The sequence below is a fragment of the Magallana gigas genome, chromosome 7 (genome assembly GCF_963853765.1).
Source record: "Magallana gigas chromosome 7, xbMagGiga1.1, whole genome shotgun sequence".
Lineage (NCBI taxonomy): Eukaryota > Metazoa > Mollusca > Bivalvia > Ostreida > Ostreidae > Magallana > Magallana gigas.
The window spans coordinates 52,107,779-52,124,986 of record NC_088859.1 but is presented as its reverse complement, the minus strand read 5'-3'; the positions used below and the strand labels follow the sequence as shown (position 1 = coordinate 52,124,986).

General features: G+C 34.7%; 1 protein-coding gene across 2 annotated transcripts; it reads right to left on the bottom strand.

Annotated features, from left to right (window-relative positions):
- Positions 1 to 713: 713 nt before the first annotated feature.
- LOC105335476 (suppressor of SWI4 1 homolog) lies at positions 714 to 16,498 on the bottom strand. 2 transcript variants are annotated; one of them, XM_066066306.1, is made up of 10 exons: positions 16,398 to 16,498; positions 14,795 to 14,965; positions 13,485 to 13,808; positions 12,252 to 12,328; positions 9,784 to 9,891; positions 9,244 to 9,357; positions 5,342 to 5,485; positions 3,362 to 3,498; positions 1,506 to 1,577; positions 714 to 1,071 (listed from the first exon to the last, which is right to left on the bottom strand). In XM_066066306.1, the coding sequence occupies exons 1-10, from the start codon at positions 16,410 to 16,412 to the stop codon at positions 758 to 760; spliced, it is 1,476 nt and encodes a 491-aa protein (XP_065922378.1). In that variant the 5' UTR covers positions 16,413 to 16,498; the 3' UTR covers positions 714 to 757. The 2 variants fall into 2 exon arrangements, with proteins under 2 accessions (XP_065922378.1, XP_065922379.1); XM_066066307.1 differs by lacking the exon at positions 16,398 to 16,498 and adding an exon at positions 16,356 to 16,382.
- Positions 16,499 to 17,208: the final 710 nt, after the last annotated feature.

The window sequence follows — 17,208 nt, the reverse complement described above, 5'->3', positions numbered from 1 at the left end:
ACACCCCACACCACAAATGTCAAGATCCCACTGTCCGAGAGGCTGGCATAAACGGGATGCGTCAAATGACAATACCTGTGCATGTCTGAAATTATTTGCCGCATCTCAATTAAGATGCCATCATTTTACGTTTGAGTTCCTACTGCATCCTTTAAATAACTTAATTGCGCATATTAAAGTATACTGGTGGACTGAATACTACTTGGTTGGTTAAATATATTTCAGGAATAATTCTGTATTTACCTATTGTAGCGGATGCTTTTGTTTCTCTTCTACAAGTAATATAGGACAGGCCCCAAATGAAAATTTCCGCGATTGACCGAATCGAGCTAGGTCAAAATATACGTACATGTACCTATTAAATTATATGTATATACAATTTTCCAATAAGATTTCTGTGCAAAGGTATTAAACAGTTTGATCAATGTATTTTTAAACCTTTTAATCCATGGGGACTGAAAAGTGGCTTTAGAATAATTATATCATTTGTCATGTCCTCAGTTTATTGCCTTAGAGATATACATATATATAGAATACATGTACATGGTATGGCATGCTAAGTTTATGGTCTTAGAGTCGGCTGACTTTTCTCCTTCTACCAAAATATGGTGTAACATTGTAAACTGTTAAAAGTAAGCTTCCACAAAATATTTCTCAAACTTCTATTCAAAACTGAGCAGCAATTCACAAACTATAAACAAGATAAACATGAAATCATTGTCTTCTTTATTTCTAATACATTAACTTAACAGGCTCATCACTTTCTTCCTTTCCTCTTTGATTTAAACTTGGGTTTCTTCGTTATCTCCCCCGACCTTTTGGCCTTCCTGTTACTAGGTCTGTCTTTCTGCTTGAAATGTTCACCCTTTTTGCCTTTCACTTTTCCAAAACTTTCCTTTTGATGCCTCTTGGAGAATTTCCCCTTCTGTTCCCCCTTGTTGTGTTTGACATTGGGTTTACCCCCATCTCTAACACCAGCACCCCTTGCTCCAGAACTTGGTCTCTTCTTCTTGAATGGAACTGGGGAATTGTGGGATTGCTTTCTCTTTCTGTTTTTTCTTTGAAACAAATCTACAAGTAATGAAAGGTGAACAGTTAGTTCACAGACTATACATGTACTTCTTCTTTAATGACCCTCAATGCAATAGAGAGATCAGTTTACCTTAGTGAAAAATTTTCTTGAACTTCCAAGAAAATTATATCTTGTAAAGGTGTGCATTTTCACTTTTAAGCAAATTCAAATTCTCATTTACTTCATCTTTGTCTAATGTTTTGAAAACTAAGTGATTATAATCTAAGGAAGCAAGGAATACTTGAAATGTGTGCATTTCAGTCATATCTTAGATTTCCTGGGATAGTCATCACTAGAGCAACATTTTCACATAGGAATAAATAGGGTATGAATAAATAGGGCATGATGACCCATATATGTTAATTTATAAGTATAACCGAGTTATCTTCACCCCAATCCCTTCATGAGAATCTAGGTCAAATGAGGCCTATACCTGGGTCTGGGGCCTCTCCCACTTCCTCCTCATAGTACGCAGCATCATCGTCCTCATCATCATCTTCATTACCTACAAGTAACGATAAGTCAACTATAGTGACATTTTCAATATTTTAATAAACTGAACAGTAAAGAAAAATCTTTATACAAAGAGAATTATTAGCAATGTGCATCTCTACACATGTATGTATATAGGAGATATCTTATTAATTTTTTTCTATTAATGAAATAAAACACAATTCTATAGTTATACATGTAATATTAATTTTATTGACAAATGAAAGTTATTGAGAACAAATTTTACAGTAAAGATTCTGTAGACAAGACTGCCATTATTTTTGTTTGTTCTCTCTTATTCCAGGCAGAAGCAGTGTTACCAACATAGGCTTTATCTTACTCAATTTTCTCCTGTCTTAATTTCATTCATAACAAACCACTTTTATTTTATTGATGTTTTGGATCATTGACTAAACAACATTTGTGTAAAGCAAAATTCTCAGACCCCGAAGCAGAAAAAAATTCCAAGATAGAATCGGTTCATCGATTACAACTACAGGAAATTAAACTCAATTATCCAATCAATTTCCAGATGTTTCATTTGAAATAGTTAAAAACAATCACCTTATCTACCTACTGGGTTCTTAATCTGGACAACACTGATTTTTTTAAAATGCTAAATGAATCATACACTTGTTTTACCAAAAAGCTCAGTTAAAAGTTGCATGCAGCATGCATTACATTTCTTTTCTTTAATTAATGTTTATGCAATCAGAGAAAAGGTACAATAAGAAATTGAAATCTTCTGAATTTTCTATCAAAAAATCCTTTGTAACAATCATCCCTGATATTGAAGACTCCCCCCCCCCCCAACTCCCTCAAACACAGTGAGAACATCCTTATATAATTCTTGAAGCCCCTACTCCCAAGTGATTTACTATTCCTATGTATATATACGTAAGTATATGATTGTGAAAAATAATCATCTTTTTGTCAACCTTACAATATTGAACAATTGCATTCACAGCTCATAACCAATCTGACACCATCTGTACCCCTGCCATTGTGCACTTCTTGTACACTATAACACTGTGTGTGTGTGTGTGTTGGGGGGTGTCATTGGCCCATTTAAATAAGAGCCAAGCTGCCAGGGTTGTGAGAGAACAACTTTCTCTCAGAAATACTTTTAAAAAGATTCCCCATGTATCCCTGCTCCTAATATAGGTCACAGATTAGAGACTCTAAGAAATCAAGTGATAAGCAGACAAATTGAGGTATATCATGGTGTAACGCAAATGGACTGGAAAATTAACCTCGTTTGATCTCAATTTCTTGAACATTCTTACATAACATTGATGTCTTAACATCACAGGCTTCACCAGCATGTTTAAGCTGAACTCTCTATTACAGGTGCACTACCCAGATATTAAAGATGACGAACAGTGTCAAATGACTGAATTTGTCCAAGTTCAGAATACTTTTACTTAAATCTGTTTGATCATGCATTAAAGTTGTTTCATTTAGACAAAAAGAAAAGAAGAGCTTACCTATCTCTGGTTAAAGCAACGTATCAATTACTTTAAGTGCAACCAACTAGTATGTAATTCATAGGGTTTTCATAATTTTTGCTTGAAACAATGATGAACTACATTGGGTTCTACCCGCTCATGCTACCAAGGATATCAAAGTCCTTCTAATTCCTTACCCCCCATCTCTGGCTCCCCTAGAGCCTGTCTACCCCTCCTGTTACCAAAGATATCAAAGTCCTTCACATTCCTTACCCCCCATCTCTGGCTCCCCTCAAGCCTGTCTACCCCCTCCTGTTACCAAGATATCAAAGTCCTTCACATTCCTTACCCCCCATCTCCGGCTCCTCTACATCTCCCTCCTCTTTCCTCATTCCTTTCAAACTTTTCTGTTTGTGTTCTTCCTTTATTTGAAGTTTCTTGCTGACATTTTCTTCTTGCTGTCTTTTGCGAAGTTCTTTGAGTTTTCTGATAAAAAATTAACATACATCATGAACCATACAAAACTCAGAGTAAACTTGGAAATTCTTTATATTTACATATTATGCAGTGTTTGCAGATCTGCATGTTTCATGGAAGGAACAATAACTCTTTCAAGTTTTTGCCTAACAAAAACATCCAATTCTTTTATTTTATTACATTTTAAGTCACAGAGACAATTCCATGCTGTATTTGATGGACTACTATAAATTTGGAAAATTCCAAACTAATTAATCTATATTTTATAAAATTTGAAAAAGCATGCAATTAAATGCTATCTAAACTTATTATTTATCAGAAACATATTTTGACCATGTAAATCAAACTTATGCATTCGTCTTCTCCTTGGATATACATGTATGTTATTAAGTATAAGTATCATTTATAATTCTGATAGAGTCAAAGAAACAGAAGAAAAACATGATGACTAGAGAATTATACAACTGATAAAACACTGACAAGTTAACAGCAAACAATTGCATGTCAACAACTAAATGTCAACAATTGAATGTTAACACCTGAATGTAAACAACTAAATGTAAACACCTAAATGTAAACATCTGAATGTCAACAACTAAATGTTAACAACTGAATGTAAACAACTAAATGTAAACACCTGAATGTCAACAACTAAATGTAAACACCTGAATGTCAACAACTAAATGTAAACACCTGAATGTAAACAACTAAATGTAAACACCTGAATGTCAACAACTAAATGTTAACACCTGAATGTCAACAACTGAATGTTAACACCTGAATGTCAACAACTGAATGTTAACACCTGAATGTCAACAACTGAATGTTAACACCTGAATGTTTAAGGTAGACAACAGACGTGAGTTACTCAGAGTGTGTAACATGGATCATCACCTCATCAGAGCCATGGAAGTAAGAATTCATCATTGTAACCTCACTTATTGTCTTTAATAAGGACAAGACCGAAACAAACGGCTAACATTGCATGTATAAGAAGGATTATCTGTAAGAATACTAGTAAATTATGTACCTTTGGTTACATACTGTACACAATTATAAGGCGTAAATAAAAATAATTTCAGTAAAATTTCTGTAACAAATCTCAAAAAGGAAATTCAGTATTTTTGTACAATATCTGGGAAATAATTATGACTAACGTAAAAATAAAGCTGAAATAAAATCAATAGATAAAAATCATTCCAATTTATTATAATGAATCCTAGATGTGACAACATATAAGGCCTAGGGTTCGACACATAATGCAATTCCCTTTAACCAGATATCAGATATATCTCAAAACACTATCACTGAGTCTGACTCACTCAGATGTAAGAGTACTGCTCCTCCTCATTTCCATACAAACAATAAAGTACAATTAAGTAAACCCTAACTTTATATTTTTCACCATTTACATTGTCATCTACAAGCTCAATTCATTTTTTTTCAACCAAAAATTTTATTACTAAAAAGTTTATTCTCTGATATATCTGTCAGTCTCACGTCTTGGACTCCATGACTGTCATTCACTTAGACTTGAGTGTCAGTCTCACCTCTTGGACTCACTGACTGTCATCATACTCAGACTTAAGTGTCAGTCTCACCTCCTGGACTCACTGTCAATATACTTGGACTTAAGTGTCAGTCTCGCCTCTTGGACTCCCTGACTGTCATCATACTTAGACTTAAGTGTCAGTCTCACCTCTTGAAATCTCTGACTGTCATTATACTCAGACTTATTTGTCAGTCTCACCTCTTGGACACCCTGACAGTCAATATACTTGGACTTAAGTGTTAGTCTCACCTCTTGGACTCCCTGACAGTCAATATACTTGGACTTATTTGTCAGTCTCACCTCTTGGACTCCCTGAGGGCCTTTATGTCTTTGATGTCTTTGTCTGATTTGTGGACCAGTTCATGGAACATGACGTCTCCCTGACACACACCGTCCTCTATCTTCAGAAGCTGGAGGGTCATCCTGGGACCAACCTCTGTCAACCTAGCAATAGAAAATAAAACTATAGCAACACAGACAGATCTCCATCAACCTAGCAACAAAAACAAAAACTATAGCAACAGACTACCTCTGTCAACCTAGCAACAAGACACATTGCTATAAAAACACAGAACTATATCTGATTGAACTCATCAACAACAACAAAAGCTACAGCATCATAATATGCATGCGCGGATCCAGAAAATTTTTCCAGGGGGGGGTCCGAAGGATAATTGTGTTTGCCAGGGGGGGTCCGAGGCATATTTTCGCGATAATTTTACTATGTAAATTTAATAAATTTTCATTTTCCAGGGGGGGTTGGGACCCCCCCGACCCCCCCTCTAGATCCGCGCATGATATGTAACAACATTACAACTGTGCATTTAGTAAAGGGGGGGGGGGGGGGGGTAAAAATACTCTTGTAAATTTTATGAAGATATTGAGGTAAAGTAAACTCAAGCAGAGTAATCTTTAATAAGACACAGATCATTCAGAGTGTGTAACATGGTTCATCATTAAGTCAGAGCCATGGAAGTTGGATTTCATCATTTGTCTTGTGTCTTGAATAGTCTTAAATAAAAGTCTAAGGGTGGACTTTAATCTCTCTCTCTCTCTCTCTCTCTCTCTCTCTCTCTCTCTCTCTCTCTCTCTCTCTCTCTCTTAAATGTACAATCAGCAAGCTGAAAAACAATGTCATTATTTTTATTAATTTCTAAAAGTCTAGAAACAGAGATGAATGAACCGCTGAAGCAGTACAGAACAGAAGAAGTCGGATGTAGATAACAGATGTATGGTAGTCAGTAGACGTGAGTTACTCAGAGTGTGTAACGAGGATCATCACCTCATCAGAGCCATGGAAGTAGGATTTCATCATTTGTCTTGTGTCTTGAATAGTCTTAGATAAAAGTTATAGGGTGGACTTTAATCTCTCTCTCTCTCTCTCTCTCTCTCTCTCTCTCTCTCTCTCTCTCTCTCTCTCTCTCTCTCTCTCTCTCATTTACTTCCTTTTTCTCTCTTCTCTCAATTGTTTCCTCAAATGTTTGTGATAAAGCAAAACAAGATATCTGTGAGCCAATGCTCACTAGTGATACCCCCGCTCTGATGTGAATATGCAAAATAAGCAAAGTCGACATTTAACAGAAAGCTGGCATCCGATTGGTACAGAAATATATCCAACAATATGGCATGCCTAAACAAATAGTGTGTTAAAATTTCTAAGCATCTGCAATAAACAGCTGCTGAGAAATCTTAGAGGAAAATTTGTTTGAAAATTTTGGCTAAAATAAACAAAGTACTCATTTAACAGGAAGATGACGTCCAATTGGTACAAAAATATATCCCACAATATGGCATGCCTTAACAAACACTGTGTAAAAATTTCAAGCATCTCCGATAAATAGCTGCTGAGAAATCTTTGACGAAAATTTGTTTGAAAATTTTGGCAAAAAATAAACAAAGTCATTATTTAACAGGATGTTGACGTCCGATAGATACAAAAATATATCCCACGATATGGCATGCCAAAACAAATAGTGTGTTAAAATTTCAAGCATCTGCGAAAAATAGCTGCTGAGAAATCTTTGACAAAAATTTGTTTGAAAATTTTGGCTAAAAATAAACAAAGTCGTCATTTAACAGGAAGTTGACACCCGATTGGTACAGAAATATATCCCACGATATGGCATGCCTATACAAATATTGTGTAAAAATTTCAAGCATCTGCGATAAATAGTTGCTGAGAAATCTTTGACGAAAATTTGTTTGAAAATTTTGGTTAAAAAATAAGCAAAGTCGTCATTTAACAGGAAGTTGACGTCCGGTTGATACAAAAATATATCCCACAATATGGCATGCCTAAACAAATAGTGTGTTAAAATTTCAAGCATTTGCGATAAATAGCTGCTGAGAATTCTTTGACGGAAATTTGTTTGAAAATTTTGGCAAAAAATAAACGAAGTCGTCATTTAACAGGAAGTTGACGTTTGATTGGTACAAAAATACATCCCACGATATGGCATGCCTTAACAAACACTGTGTTAAAATTTCAAGCATCTGCGATAAACAGTTGCTGAGAAATCTTTGACGAAAATTTGTTTGAAAATTTTGGTTAAAAAATAAGCAAAGTCGTCATTTAACAGGAAGTTGACGTCCGATTGGTACAAAAATATATCCCACGATATGGCATGCCTTAACAAACACTGTGTTAAAATTTCAAGCATCTGCGATAAATAGTTGCTGAGATAAATGCGACAGAAATTTTTGTTACGGACGGACAGACAGACGGACGGACAGACAGACAGACAGACAGACAGACGGACAGACAGACACACAAGGGTAAAACAGTATACCCCCTCTCCTTCGGAGCGGGGGTATAATAAAAACCTATTCTTTCTATGAGCACAATATCATACTTGATCAGAACTATAAAAAACAAATACACAACATTTAGGTCAAAGAAACTACAACAGCACACAAGTCAAGGTATAAGGAGGTATAAATGTAACTTATACAACAGATGAAACAATTCACCACGATTGCATTGTCAACCATAAAATTGTTACCACTGAAAAGGTATACAACAAACGTGAGTTACTCAGAGTGTGTAACGAGGATCATCACCTCATCAGAGCCATGGAAGTAGGATCTCATCATTGTAACCTCGCACAAGCAGGAAATATTTACTTTTTTCACACTCAAATCTCATAAACTAATTATTTTGCAAACCGATAATTGCCCATCAATAAATTTTGTTAAAATCATAATCTTATCTTTTTTTCTAAGCATTTCATTGGTCTTTTATTGTCACATGATAGTATTTTCAATTCTGTTAACTTACAACATAAAATTTATTTACCTTAGAATTTCATACAAAATACAGGTTTTGGCTTGTGTAACACTGTGACACCACAATAAAAACATTACACCTATACATGATGAACCAAATACTTTACTGTTTAGAGTTATGAGGTATCATTTTCAGATTTATTATAATGATATGTTTATAGACCTCTGGTACAGGTCAATACATATTTTATAGACCTAATTAGAATATATAGAGTTATACTCTCATCAGGTCTATAAAAACATGTACAGACCTATCAGCAGGCCTTACAGGTAGATGCAACATTTCAGTTGAAATTAAGAAAAATAAAGAGTAACATATGACATCTTTAATAAGACACAGATCATTCAGAGTGTGTAACATGGTTCATCATTAAGTCAGAGCCATGGAAGTTGGATTTCATCATTTGTCTTGTGTCTTGATACTGTTAAACAAACTCTTGAATTACTGTTAACATTGCTTTATTTCCTTCTTTCCGTCATAGTTAAAATTGTGGTATATCAAAATAAGGGATATTTGCTTTTAAAGAATCCCAATATTGTGTTTTCACTGATAGACGTGTCAAAATAACTTTTATTTATATCCTTTCTACAATATATGAGCACTTTTAAAACTTGAGGTGGTGATCTGGATCTAGATCTGCGCATGGGCAGAGTATTTTTACAATTAAGAAGTGGACTGGTTTGAGAGGTAAATTACAGACCCCAGCACTGCTTCACTTTACCAAGTATGAGATATCAACCTGTCCCGGTAATTACAAGACCTTGTAACTAATATACCACCACTAGTTGACTGGTGTTCTTGCCTTGTAACTAAATATCCCACCACTAGTTGTCTGGCATTTTCACTGTGTAACTAATATGTCTGGCATTCTCTCCTTGTAACTAATAAATCACCACTAATTGTCTGACTTTCTCACCTGATGGCACTCTTGGCAGAGCGGATGTTTCCTCGACTCCTGATGTCCTGGGGTAGAACCACTTCATTGTGGTCTCCATCCAACTCAGCCTCACTCTCTGACAAATTACCTCCCCTACAAATGAAATGTCTGCATCGGTACCTTCCAGAGCTACATCAATATCCTCCAGAGTTACATCAATATCCTCCAGAGCTATATCAGTAGCCTCCAGAGTTACATCAAAATCCTCAACATGTCTTCACAAACATGTATTAAGGATTTCATAAAAAGTTATTTTACAAAAGTAACTAACTTCACAAGAGTTACAATTGATTAAGCTTACTTGGTTACAAAGTCATTAACAATTTGATTACAAATGATTACAATTATAATGACTTACTTGGTTACAAAGTCATTAACAATTTGATTACAAATGATTACAATTATAATGACTTACTTGGTTACAAAGTCATTAACAATTTGATTACAAATGATTACAATTATAATGACTTACTTGGTAACAAAGTCATTAACAATTTGATTACAATTGATTCAGCTTACTTGGTTATAAAGTCACTAACATCATTAAAACGACTGAGATCTGGAACTTCCGCCTTAATCAGCTTCTTCACACCTCTGCTTAATCCCACTGGTACAACCTTCACGTTACTGAAATATAAAACAATCTCTACTCAATCCCACAGGTACAACCTTCACGTTACTGAAATATAAAACAATCTCTACTTAATCCCACAGGTACAACCTACGCGTTACTGAAATATAAAACAATCTCTACTCAATCCCACAGGTACAACCTTCACGTTACTGAAATATAAAACAATCTCTACTCAATCCCACAGGTACAACCTTCACGTTACTGAAATATAAAACAATCTCTACTCAATCCCACAGGTACCACCTTCACGTTACTGAAATATAAAACAATCTCCATTCAATCCCACAGGTACAACCTTTACGTTACTGAAATATAAAACAATCTCTACTTAATCCCACAGGTACAACCTTGATGTTACTGAAATATAAAACAATCTCTACTCAATCCCACTGATACAACCTTTACGTTACTGAAATATAAAACAATCTCTACTCAATCCCACAGGTACAACCTTGATGTTACTGAAATATAAACAATCTCTACTCAATCCCACAGGTACAACCTTTACGTTACTGAAATATAAAACAATCTCTACTCAATCCCACAGGTACAACCTTGATGTTACTGAAATATAAACAATCTCTACTCAATCCCACAGGTACAACCTTTACGTTACTGAAACATAAAACAATCTCTACTCAATCCCACAGGTACAACCTTGATGTTACTGAAATATAAAACAATCTGTACTCAATCCCACTGGTACAACCTTCACGTTACTGAAATATAGAAACAATCTCTACTTAATCCCACAGGTACAACCTTGATGTTACTGAAATATAGAAACAATCTCTACTTAATCCCACAGGTACAACCTTCACGTTACTGAAATATAAAACAATCTCTACTCAATCCCACAGGTACCACCTTCACGTTAGAGAAATATAAAAACAATCTCTACTCAATCCCACAGGTACCACCTTCACGTTAGAGAAATATAAAAACAATCTCTACTTAATCCCACTGGTACAACCTTCACGTTACTGAAATATAAAACAATCTCTACGCAATCCCACAGGTACAACCTTGATGTTACTGAAATATAAACAATCTCTACTCAATCCCACAGGTACAACCTTTACGTTACTGAAACATAAAACAATCTCTACTCAATCCCACAGGTACCACCTTCATGTTAGAGAAATATAAAACAATCTCTACTTAATCCCACTGGTACAACCTTTACGTTACTGAAATATAGAAACAATCTCTACTCAATCCCACAGGTACCACCTTCATGTTAGAGAAATATAAAACAATCTCTACTTAATCCCACTGGTACAACCTTTACGTTACTGAAATATAGAAACAATCTCTACTCAATCCCACAGGTACAACTTTTACGTTACTGAAATATAAAAACAATCTCTACTTAATCCCACAGGTACCACCTTTACGTTACTAAAATATAGAAACAATCTCTACTTAATCCCACTGGGACAACCTTGATGTTACTGAAATATAGAAACAATCTCTACTCAATCCCACAGGTACCACCTTCATGTTACTAAAATATATAAACAATCTCTACTCAATCCCACAGGTACCACCTTCATGTTACTAAAATATATAAACAATCTCTACTCAATCCCACAGGTACCACCTTCATGTTACTAAAATATATAAACAATCTCTGCTTAATCCCACAGGTACAACCTTGATGTTACTGAAATATAAAACAATCTCTACTCAATCCCACTGATACAACCTTTACGTTACTGAAATATAAAACAATCTCTACTCAATCCCACAGGTACAACCTTCACGTTACTGAAATATAAACAATCTCTACTCAATCCCACAGGTACAACCTTCACGTTACTGAAATATAAACAATCTCTACTCAATCCCACAGGTACCACCTTCACGTTAGAGAAATATAAAACAATCTCCACTTAATCCCACAGGTACAACCTTCATGTTACTAAAATATTGATCAATCTCTACTTAATCCCACCGGTACAACCTTGATGTTACTGAAATACAAATTAATGTCCGATTCAGTCATATACTCACATTGCTTAAACTAACAAAAATGTTAAATCAATTTTTATAAATTATCATTTTGTCCCAAAAAATTAACAGCAATACAATAACATCCCATTTAGTTTTTGATGATCATCTGTTGCAAGATTAACAGGCAAGACAAATAAAGAATTTGTCTTGAAACAGAACAGCATCCTTACACCTTACCTGTACGTAAACCAAATTCCCATGCACAATGCAAAGCAAGAAAAGGAAAACCCAATAATTCCTTATTTATAAGTATGAACTGAGCACTTGATCTCAAGTAAATGATATTCGACCCAGAGGTTGGGTGACTGGACAGATGACAAACAAGTGGAACACTTACTAGTGTCTGAAGTCAATGGTTTTATCCTCACTGTTGTAATTTATCATCACACATCTCTTTATGTTATTCAAGTTTACCTGAAACAAAAGGAAAAGATTTCAAACACATTCACATAGAACCATTATAACAAGACCTTGGACTTTTAGTTGGTCGTAGCTATCTATTTCTTGCGTCAAAAAAAGTTAAAAATGATGCGGTTTCCAGCGATATATGCACCGTAGCATCTTCTCCTGTTGAATCCTGTTGATTTCAAAGAGCCAAAACTGAGTGGCCTACAATGAAATAGACAGGCCTACGTCACATTGCTGTTTGACACAACTACCCAAAGTCCAAGCTCTTGTTAAAATGTATCTAAGTAGACAAAGTAGATAAAAAGTCATGGGCATGTGATATTCATGTGTACTGAAATTTAAACTGGAATATTTACATTTGCATATATGTTTCCTTATATGAACCTATAGAATAGCCAAAACTTTCAATTCTGTATGAACTTTTTCATGACGTCACAATGATCATAGCATGCGCTTATCGCTTGGGTTATGGTAAACTTAAAATCTCTGTAATTTTAACAGTTCTGAACAATTTGTCTTTTTCATACATAAATATAAGTAATAAACAGCAATGTTAAGAAGTTCACCGGGATATGAAGTTGGTTGGTACATGATCAAATCTCAAATCTACCGAGAAGCCCTTCAGATTTCACAGGATTTGATCATGTGACCAACCAACTTCATATTGCTATTTATTTCTTAAATGAAAAACTATAAACCTATTAACTTATATTGTTCTGTTTCCACATTTTGCAGCAAAACTATCAATGTTTGTATTTAAAATTTTTCTCCTTTCCCTTGCTTCTTAAAGTATAAATTTACAAAAAAAAACAAACCAGAAATAACACATTCATTAACAAGGCCTTTGTCATAGATCACTCCCCATCCCTCATTAACAGTTTACATAAACTTTCCCAGAATGAGTAACTCAATATCTACCTATATATGTAAACCATTAACATACCTTCCTGTTTTAACTTATCAACATTTCCAGTAGATTGCTTAACATCAAGAATTGAAACCTGTTCAACTTTGTTCTAACAATTTATAGACAGGAGTTACCTCTCTTAGTTTACATTACCCAGACTGACAGACAAGGGAGCGAGAGGGACGGGCCTGCACCCACCCCTGTCCCCTCACATAGACTCTGCAGATTGATAGATACAAGGACTAAAGTATCTACCTTGTTAATGTTAATTGAAGGAAACATATTCTGAAACATGGTGGACATCAGCTTCAGATGCATTTCTTCTCCTGTAAAATTGTTCATGACCAGCAGTGGGTGATGGTTGAACTGTTTAGGGTCCATGTTCGGCTTTTTCAGGGCCGACACAATGTCTTTACACAAAGTGTACTCGTGAACTCTGAAGGTCAAGGTCGGTCCTCGAGGTAATCGACACATCCTCAAGTGAACGTTTATGTCTGATTTTGTGTAGATCAAGAAATGGGACACTCCTAATTCTCCTGCTATATTGACAAAGTCTTTCAACACATTCTTCTTTCGGACCTGTAAAATATTATTAAAACAAAAACATTAATTCAGTTTGTTCATCAATAATACTTAATTATCCAAGTGTTTTAAATGACTTACTTTTGTGAAACATATTTAGATAATAGTGTTAACAAATGATTAATTACAGACCAAAGTTAGTTTTAGTGACAAAGTACCTTCGTTACTTCGGAGCAGAATTTAAATAATCATGTTTGATGTCATTACAGATACAAAAAACACTCCACTGTATTAGTATGATTGTGGTTTGCAATACCTGCTATAAATATTTCTGTATGACAAACCAATCAGCACTACAATGTTCATCAATCATTTGTATATGAGGTAAGTGGGAACTTAATATTTGGACTGGTGCCTTCACCAAATCTGAGGACAGTCCTTTATAATTTCCCTTGTCCTGGTTACAATCAAAATATTTGAGTGCATTATCCCAATAAGTTACCAAGGTTGGGATAGAATTTTTAAGTGTGAATTTTGAAGAACTGTTCCGAGCTTCAGTGAAGGTGTTGGTCCAAACATTACTGCGGAATCATTAAAATTTGTGGTGGCTCAATTTTCGTGGATAGCCCTCCCACACGAATTTACATCCTCGACGAAAACAAATTTCGAAAGATTTTGTTATCTTACTGATACTAAAAACCGACAAATCCATGAAATGACATCCCCACGAATAAGCAAAAATCCCACAATCCACGAAAATTGACCCCAAAGAATTTAAATGATTCCACAGTAACCTCTAGCCAAATCTCAGCTGAGTTGAGATCAGAGAAAGAAGGTACCTTAAGTCTAGAAGATGTATAACCACTACATATATTCATTGATCGTTTGTATGCGGGGCGTGTAATACCTTAAGTCTAGAAGATGTATAACCACTACATATATTCATTGATCGTTTGTATGTGGGGCGTGTAATACCTTAAGTCTAGAAGATGTATAACCACTACATATATTCATTGATCATTTGTATGCGGGGCGGGTAGTACCTGAAGTCTAGACGCAGTGTATGGTTCCATTAACTGTCTCATGTCTTTAACAAGCTGCAAAACATTTTTCCCCACATGACCACGTTGAAACACAAATGAATGGGGCGCCTTTTTATACTCCTCCTCCTGTCCAGTACTCTGTTTTGTTCTTATGGAGCGAATGGCTTTAGTCTACAGAAAAACAAATGTTCTTATGGAGTGAATGGCTTAGGTCTACAGAAAAACAAATGTTCTTATGGAGCGAATGGCTTTAGTCTACAGAAAAACAAATGAATATATCCGATATCAGCGATTGGAATTCATTTCAAACTGAAAGAATTTTTATAAATCAATCCAAAGTTATACATGTATTTAAACTTCCGTAAAAAAAAAAATTATTACAAAATTAACTTATTTATAACATATCTATTCTGGTATATAAAATAGACGCAATAGACTCAACACTGCCATAAGAGATGTACAATACAGGTCCAGTACAATCACTACATTTAGCTACACAGCTTGATTTACCTACCTGAAGTAGATTTATTTAGCTAACTTTATGCAATTTTGCATTTATGTAAACAGACAAAAAGTCGCAAAGAACTGTCAACCTATACTTGTACTGTGTACAAGTTTTATAAAAACAACCAATTAAAGCACAGCTGCTTTTGAGCAGTTTTATGGAACACATGAATTTCTATGGTTTAATTAACTGTATGACACCTTGTGTGCGATGAGGCATGGATAAGTGTCTCTGTGATTACTTCATATTGTGCTGAATTATTACCAATCAATCATCATGTTAAGGTGGAATAACACACCTGGAAAAAGTCACTAAAATTTACTGTAAATTATTTGATTATATGAAAGATATAATGATAAATAAACTATACATATGTCAAATAAGCAAAAAATTGGCATTTTGGGGATAAAAAATGAATATGTAAAAAAATCAATTCAGTAAGTAACAACAAAAGCCCCTGCGGGATTCGAACTCGGGATTTACAGATCATAAACCCGACCTTTATCCACTGGGCTATGATATTTGTTATAAGTTGCTGTCGATAATCCTTTTAATAAAACAAAATGTTGTTTCGATCAGAGGTCAGCCATTTTAAGACGTGTTATTCCACCTTAACCAGAACTGTTCTTCTTTGTTATTTCATTCAAGAAGTAGCTGTTTGGTAACACATTAACAGTTATACATAGCCCAAAAACTTTTAGAACATTGACTGCATTATCGCAAAAAGAGCAACATTCTTAGGAAGGGTTTTTTTCTTATGAATTGTTTTCAGATCAGTTCAAAGTTGAAAAATTATTGCTGCACCTGAGACTGAGTGCGACTTTGTTTTGGTACAGATGCCCATTTAAGACAAAAGAATGATTGAGTAGCTAAAAAAACGTACTTCAGGTAGGCACATAAAACTATGTAGGTAAACCAAGCTACGTAGCTAAATCTAGTGATTGTACTGAACCTGGTGTACACGTCCCAAACAGCATGCAGCATGAACGTTTTTTACAGTGTTTCAATATAAAATAATAATGAACCTTAAACTTGAAAATGGTAAGTGATAATTACAATAAAAAGCATGAAATTATAAAAACATCAATGGTAAATTACCCGTTTCTTGCCCATCTTTTAGAGTTTGTGTGATGTTGTCTTCACCAAAACATTATTTTGCTCAACACGTGTAGGAACCGGAAGTACTAAATTTTTATACGGATGTTGGATAACTTGAACAATGAACTATTCGATCCAGGTGTTTTATTTTTCACAACTATTAAGGTAATATTTTAATTGTATAAATAAATGCCAGATAATCGGCAACTAATAAGATTTACAACTCTTGACCACTGTGTTATGCATATCATGTTACTCTGTATGTTGCATTTGAAATATGACAACGTACAGGACTGATCAATGCATGCATTTACGGTACTTTTCGCACACAGGTACATGTTTACGACGTAACATATAATTATTCATGATTATAGGGGCGTGAATACAACGTATTTATGTATGTACCGTTAAAATAATTTAGATTTCTTTAACTGCATTAATTAATTAGGGATATTGTCATTAGTATGGTACTGAGCAAAGGACCAATGGAAACCCGCGGCGCTTTGCTATACCTAGACCACTGGTATCGAATTCTTGGTAATTGAATCGGTAAAAAAAATTGACTTCAAAATTCTAATCAATAGCAGGTTATTTACAAAGTTCACGAAATAAGACTTACAAAAAATCAATGTAATTGTCATCAATGAAACCGTCCCTGCAAAAGACTTTTAAAGAAAATCGCATTTCAGCTTCCTATTACAGCGTATTGTGTTCGACCGCGTGCAATATTGAAATTGTCGTGTATAATTCTAATATCTTTAAAACCTCTATTAAAAAATGTCAATTTTATTTTTAAAACTAAGAGTACATT

Bases quoted from the DNA above. Each gene is read 5' to 3' on its own strand.
- LOC105335476 (XM_066066306.1), bottom strand. The intron at 9,892-12,251 runs GTAAGTGTTCCA...TTTATATTTCAG, and splicing joins ACCATTGACTTCAGACACTA to TAACGTGAAGGTTGTACCAG. The intron at 3,499-5,341 runs GTGAGACTGACA...ATTTTTTATCAG, and splicing joins GCCCTCAGGGAGTCCAAGAG to AAAACTCAAAGAACTTCGCA.